Below are 7,462 nucleotides of genomic sequence, written 5' to 3'. Positions count from 1 at the left end.
CCTGGAACGACCTTGCAATCCTTGTATAGAGCTTTATTTGTCTTCCTGGTTAAGAGGAAGTCGATTTGGCTTCTATGTTGCCCACTTTTGAAAGTCACTAAATGTGACTCTCTTTTTATAAAGTAGTTATTTGCTAGTATTAGGTCGTATGTCATAGCAAAATCCAGGATGCTTTTTCCCTCCTCATTTCGACTGCCAAAACCAAAACCTTTATGAACATTCTCATAATCTTGCCTATCACTTCCTACATGTCCATTCAAATCTCCACCAATGAAAACATTCTTTTCATTCGGTATGCTTTGCATTAAATCATCAATATCTTCCCAAAACCTTTGTTTACTCTCACTATCTAGTCCTATTTGTGGGGCATAAGCACTAACTACATTTATTGTTTCTCCTTCTAGTACTAGCTTTACTAGTATAATTCTATCTCCTACTCTTTTCACAGCTATTACAGCGTCTTTCAATGTCCTGTCTATGATTATGCCCACCCTGTTCTTGTTTCTCTCCTTTCTGGTAAACCACCGTTTGTACCCTGAATTACCCACTTCCTTGCTTTTCTCTCCTACCCATTTAGTCTCTTGAATGCAAGCAATATTCACCCTTCTCCTTTCCAAGGTATCCACAAACACCATTAATTTTCCTGTAAGTGATCCAATATTCCAAGTACCAACTCTGATCCTTCTCCTATCCTATTCCTTCCTAATTGGTCTCCTTCTATGATATCTTCTATTATTTTCTATGTCTATCTTGTGTTCTGTTCCACTATATGTTCTACTATCTATCCTATAGACTAACTTCTTTACACACACCTGTCCATAATGAGGGAACCCTTGCTCACTTAACACCACACCCAAGCACCGGCATGGCGCGTCGCTTTCGGTGAACGCCCTACACCTTTGCATATTTCTCACTATACCCAAGCTCCGATGTAACGTGTCGTAAGTAGAGGACGCCTCAACGTTTATATCATTTGAATCCATATCATAAGGTGTGACGAAATTTTTACGCTGGTTGTCACCTACCGCAACCCTCCTCATTTATCCGGGCTTGGGACCAGTTAAGCGCAAATTACTTAGACGGAGTTTATTAATATCATTTATAATGTTTAAAAAAAAAAGAGATCAACTATATAAAACACATGTTAAATTAAAATAATATTTTATATGCAAAACGACAAAGGTAGACATGCATGAAGCACCCAACGAAATTTATTTAAATTTAATTTATTATAATTAAATAAATATATAAAATTTATATATTTAATAAATAAATATTTAATTAGTCATATTAATTTATATTTGTCAATGTACAAATGTTTTACATATGTAAGACAAAAGTAATTGTGGCTTACCTTTTTATTATTATTATGATGTGGCTGCATCAACTAAGACTAACCGGCAATATTAAGTACTGAATTATTGGCAGCAAATCTTGCATTATAAACTATATTATATGCGCATAATTGAACCAAACCCTTCTGGGAATGGCTACATTCTTCGTCTCTTCTTAATTTATTGGAAAATTTATTATTTAATTTTTATATTTTAATAAATTAATTATTTAATATCTTTATTTTAAAAATATATTATTTATTATTTTATATTTTAATTCCTGAACATTTAATTCATATCTTTATTTTAAATCAATTTTTGGTCAACTCAATTATTTAATCCTTATCATTTAAATAATATAATTATTTAATCCCATATTTTATACTATTAACTATTTAGTATTTATAATTTAAATAATATAACTATTTTTTTTTTATCTTTTAACTAACTTGATTAATAAAACATTTGCTTTAAAAACGATAAGGAGTAAACAGTGTACATACTAAAATATTGGAAGATTAAATGATATATTTTTTAAAATAAGAGTAATTAATAATTTTTTTAATATGAAAAAAAATCTTCATCTTTGCTTCCGAGAACCCACTAAAAATAACTACTCAATTAGCACCATATAAAGAGAAAAAGAAGCGAAAGCAACATCACTTTTCAACAGTGAGAATTTTAGGGTTCGAAGCAATTCTAGTGAGGAGGCTTTTATGTGATGCGACCGATGGCTACACCTACCACCATTGACCAGGGATAGATTAGTGGACCGACTTTTATTTAGGGTTGCTAATGGATTAAATATTTATGAATATTTAATTTAATTAAAATTTTAAATATCAATTAAAATTATTTAAATTTTAAAAAATATATTCATTAAAGATAAGTTTTGATTTAAGTTTTGATTATTAAACATGGATTAATTAAACTCGTTTATATAAATAATTAATTAAATATAAATATATTTTTTATAATAATACTTATAAATTTTTATATATTATATTTTAAATAAATAAAATTTATAATAATTTATAAAATTATTAATTTTTTAAAATATAAATTATTAATAAAAATATTTTTAAAATTATTAATTAAAAATATATAAAATTAAATAAATTTAGATATTTTTTAAATGATAATAATTAAATTTTAGAGTTTGAATAATTAAAAATAAATTTTAATTAATTTAGGATAAATTTAAATATTAAAAATATTAATTAAATTCAAGTAGAGTGTTTTTCGTTAATACTTTACTCTTATTGACATTAAATTGTGAGTTTTCTCCTTGCAACTGCAAAAGTTTTGGAAATTTATAAATTTAATTCAATCAATTATATAAAAATCAAATAAATTGGTAAACATGAGCACATTTTAATCTCATGAACAATAAAAAAAATGTTTGGATTTCACTTCAAATGATCTTCATTATATGTCGATTTAAAATATTTTTGTGAATAAAATTATAAAGCATAAATATATCAACAACTAATTAAAGTTTAAAATTTTATTCTTAAAATATATTTTAATATTTTATCATTGAATTAAAATGTCAAAGGAACTTGAAATTATTTTTAAAAGTTTAAATTAATGCGTTTATTATAGCAACAGTTAGAAAATACAATTTTGAATATTTACTAAAGACGATAAAAAATTGTTTTAAAAAATTTTAATGTATTCGATATTTTAAAGTCGTTAATTTATTTTAATTATAAAAACTGTTAAATTGTTGTTTTAAAATGCTTTTTTTATTCATAAATTTTTATTTTGGTGTTTATAAGCATTATACTTATAAATTAATTTGATCAAATATTTTACTATATTATTCATACTTAATTTTCTAAATTTCTTTATAAATCTTATTTAATATCTTTGTTATTCATTTTAATAATAAATAGGCTTATAAACTATTTTTTTATTAAATATATTAACTGTATATTAATTACTTATAAATATTTTATTTAAACATATAACTGTTAAAATTTTTAAATATTTATAAATTTAAATTATAATATTTATAAGCTAATTTTTATTCATTAACTTATTTACATTAGGGAAAACTGCATTATAGAAATATCCTGAATTTTTCTTTGCGTTCTAATTGTATTATATATATATATATATATATATATATATATATATATATATATATATATATTGACAACAATCTTATTATAAGCAATTTTGTTTAAAAATTATAAATTTAAACATTATTTTAATATAAATAATATATAATTTTTTAAAAAGCAATCTTATTCTAATTTAAGTTTATATTATTTTTATGATACAACAATTATATTTTATATCTATATATAAATAATTATATTAAAAAATTTTAATAATTAATTAAATTTTATTTAATAATAATTTTAATTAATTTTAATTTTAACACTAATAAATTTCGAGTTTAAATTTAATCTAATTTAATTTTATTAAAAAAAAATAAAAGGATTAAAAAAAATTGCCTAAGATAAGTGGAAGGGTTAAAACCTGCACCACAAGCACCTTCGAGAATTGACCTCAAATGACAGAGTCCCCCCAGTAGAAAAAGGGTACACCGTCACCATTAACAAACGGTGGCAAAGTAAGATTTGTCTAGTGGAGGCTTCTACCGTTTGCCTTATAATCAGAAGCTGCATTGCGTCTCTTTTTTCTTCTTTCTATTCGCGTAAACCGCAGTTATCTATCTGTTTCTTTTGACGGAACACACAAGAGCAGCAGAACAAGGGGGGGCAAAAATCTAGTAGAAAAAAAAAATGGAGGTTGTTGACGATGGTGATAATATGATGGAAATGATCCGCACCATCGCCTCTGCTGCTTCTCACTTCCTCGATACTATTCCTACAAGGTACTCCTTGAAGGTTCCCTTCCATTCCTCTTCATTTTAGGTCTGTAGAATTTTTTTTTTTAAAGAATTTTCTTCTGGGGATTGCGTGAAAATTAGTAATAATAATAATAATCGTTATTAGGTAGCGGAGATATTGATGGATTTGATGCTTTTGATTCAGTGTTTTCCACCTGTGTTTGGCGGATTTCGAGATATTCTTGGGTTGGGGTTAGATATAGTGTTTCTTTAGCGTTTTAGAAATCTCTTAATCTCCCTCCTTGGGTAGAGATTGAAGAGAGTGTTTTTTTTTTTTCCAAGTTTTTATAATTTTATACCTATATACCGGCTAAAAAAATTTATATTTTCTTCATTTGTTGGTTTTTTTTTTTAATTAGTTAGTAAATTAAAGTTGGATTGGGGGGTATTTAATCCGTTCTTTGATTTTGTTGATTTTTATTGTGGGTGTATGGAGATTTAGTTGTCTGATTTATAAATCTAGGGTTTTGATGGAGGGGAAATATTGTGGGGATTGGTAAATTGATGAAGGTGTTTATGAGGTTGTTCTTTACCTGAATTGGTTTCAATTTGGATATGTATATATTCAACCACCCACCAGAAACAAAACCCATCAAGCAAATGAGCTGAAGTATGGGAGATTCTCTCCGCACAGCCTTGTCAATGGAGAATCATCACCCATCCACGCTTTTGTCAATGGATTCCAGTGCCTCCTCTCACGAAGAATTGGATTTGGAGATGAATTGTCAAATCATACTTTCCCGTCCACCTGATATCAATTTACCCCTGTCTGCCGAGCGTAGTCCTCCACCACAGTCATGGAATTCAGAACCATGTGATATATTAGATGTTGGACTTGGTCAGAAGGTTTATGAGACTGAGAGTTTCCTTAATGTCCCCAAGGTTGGAAGGAAATGCGCCAAACGGGTTGATAGTATTTGGGGTGCTTGGTTTTTCTTTAGTTTCTACTTTAAACCTGTTTTGAATGAGAAATCAAAGGCCAAGATTACCTGGGACAGCAATGGAGTTTCTGGATTCGACAAATCGGATCTCAAACTTGACGTATTCATGGTTCAGCATGACATGGAGAACATGTACATGTGGATTTTCAAGGAGAGGCCTGAGAATGCATTGGGTAAGATGCAGCTGAGGAGCTACATGAATGGACATTCTCGTCAAGGGGAGCGTCCCTTTCCATTTAGTGTGGATAAGGGTTTTGTCCGATCACACAGAATGCAGCGGAAGCATTATAGGGGACTGTCAAATCCTCAGTGTGTGCATGGAATTGAAGTTGTTCCCTCACCCAATCTCATGGGTTTTGATGAGGATGATAAGAAAAGATGGATGGAACTCACAGGCAGGGATTTGAACTTCACAATCTTACCTGAAGCCAGTGATTTCAGTTCTTGGAGAAACCTTCCGAACACAGATTTCGAGCTTGAGAGGCCACCTCCTCCTATAAAGAGTGCCTCTAATTCTCACTCAAACAAGCTGCTCAATGGGTCTGGGCTCAATTTGTCAACTCAGCCATCCAGCCATAGCAACGGTGATGGGACAGACATATCACCTGTCAGCAGCAAAAGAAGGAAGGACTTTTTCCCACATGGAAGTGATGATGATTGTTATTTGGCTGTTAGTCCTCCTTCTGATCGGATGGCAGATATAGAACTTCAGCCAAATGAGCAGCCACAATGGTTGCATGATTTTAGTGGGGTTATGAAGAACGCTTATGGGCCAGTGACTGCAGCAAAAACAATCTATGAGGATGAAGAAGGTTACTTGATTATTATCAGTTTGCCTTTTGTGGATCTGCAGAGGGTGAAGGTCTCTTGGAGAAATACACTTACTCATGGTATAATTAAGGTATCTGGTGTGAGCTTATCTCGCATGCCATTCATCAAGAGACATGATAGGACATTCCAACTTACAGATCCAGCTTCTGAGCATTGCCCACCCGGGGAGTTTGTTAGAGAAATCCCACTTTCAACTAGAATTCCTGAGGATGCTAACATAAAAGCATATTATGATGGGCCAGGATCTGTGCTGGAGATTCTAGTGCCTAAACTTCGCGAGGGACCAGAAGAGCATGAGGTTCCTGTTTGCCTTCGTCCTCACCTCGGAGGCAATGATCTCATGTTAACTTGAGGTAGGCATTGGGCGGTTGCAGTATTTGGTACTCTATTGTTTAACTAGGTATGTACCATACAGTGTAATTGATGAAACAAAATGTGCAGCTCAGCTTTGTCTTTTGCAATTTTTGGCCTCTAATTGTTATGGCTTTATTTTATTTTATTTATTTAATGCATATGGTTAGCATTCTACGGTAACTTGTGTTAGATTCTTGAAATTATATTTGGTTTAACATTTATATAAATTATTATATCATGAGTATGTCTTTGCAGCGAAACTGTCGTTAATCTCTGGCTTTCGATGATAATACATGAAGTTCTTTAATATGGCGTATGGCAAAGCAGCAAGATTCCTGTGAATTTAATTAAAGATAAAGAGTTAAAATCAAACCCGGGATGTTGAGTGAGAATTTACCATTTGTGGCTGGAATGTACAACCTATGCTTCTGTTTTTTAGAGGTGAAGAAGACGCTTCATTTTGGCCTCACGCTGGAAATGGGCATTTCATGGTCAGATGAGTATTTGCCAAACCCTCCCTGCAAAAGAAGTTTGAAACTTTCAGCAACAAAGCATTATCGTAGCTTTCATTTGAATCATTCCCTGTGGTCTGAAGAATGATCTGAAACTCTGGTGTAAGTTCCCTATTAGCACATTTTTTAAAACAAAAAAATCCTCAAGGACTAAGGGACCCTGCAGTCCCTATGAACAAGCATAAACCAAAAACAGTGGAGCGTCTTCTTTAGCTTTGTGAATTTGCCCTTGGATTTGAAGATAAGAGAGCATACGTACAGAAAGTACATTTAAATAGTATAATCTATCCTAAAGTGCACTAAGGGTTTTTTTTTTTTAATTAAAAAAAAATGAAGTAAAATTTGATATGGAAAAAGATAAATAATTAACCATATGTTGAGGAAATTTTGATTTAGTCGGAAATTTTAAGTTGTGAAAAATATTTTCTGCTTCCATTTTCCTGTTTTCTTTCTCATTTCTCAATTTTTTTTTTAATTTTTCATTTTTCAAATGGAAAAATTGGAAAATAGAAAATGTTTTTATTTATTTAATTTTTTAGTTTCTATTTTTTCTTTGTAAAATTTTTTATTAGAATTTTTTATTAAATAAATATTATTAACAGTGAAAAATATCTTGAATGTGATCAT

At 30.3% G+C, this 7,462-nt stretch overlaps 1 protein-coding gene across 2 annotated transcripts; it reads left to right on the top strand.

The window, feature by feature from the left end:
- Nucleotides 1-4,040: 4,040 nt before the first annotated feature.
- On the top strand, nucleotides 4,041-7,047 carry LOC110653219 (uncharacterized). Of its 2 annotated transcripts, none has more exons than XM_058142332.1 (2): nucleotides 4,041-6,369; nucleotides 6,579-7,047. In XM_058142332.1, exon 1 carries the CDS (start codon nucleotides 4,810-4,812, stop codon nucleotides 6,319-6,321), a length of 1,512 nt encoding a protein of 503 aa, XP_057998315.1. In that variant the 5' UTR covers nucleotides 4,041-4,809; the 3' UTR covers nucleotides 6,322-6,369; nucleotides 6,579-7,047. The 2 variants fall into 2 exon arrangements, with proteins under 2 accessions (XP_057998315.1, XP_057998316.1); XM_058142333.1 differs by lacking the exon at nucleotides 6,579-7,047 and having other exon boundaries at nucleotides 4,045-4,182; nucleotides 4,778-6,503.
- The last annotated feature ends 415 nt before the right edge of the window (nucleotides 7,048-7,462 follow it).

Source organism: Hevea brasiliensis, unplaced genomic scaffold, assembly GCF_030052815.1.
Source record: "Hevea brasiliensis isolate MT/VB/25A 57/8 unplaced genomic scaffold, ASM3005281v1 Scaf427, whole genome shotgun sequence".
Taxonomy (NCBI): domain Eukaryota; kingdom Viridiplantae; phylum Streptophyta; class Magnoliopsida; order Malpighiales; family Euphorbiaceae; genus Hevea; species Hevea brasiliensis.
This window is presented reverse-complemented; position numbering and strand designations above follow the sequence as displayed.

Excerpts from the sequence above, each read along its gene's own strand:
- LOC110653219 (XM_058142332.1), top strand. The coding sequence starts at position 4,810 with ATGGGAGATTCTCTCCGCACAGCCTTGTCAATGGAGAATCATCACCCA.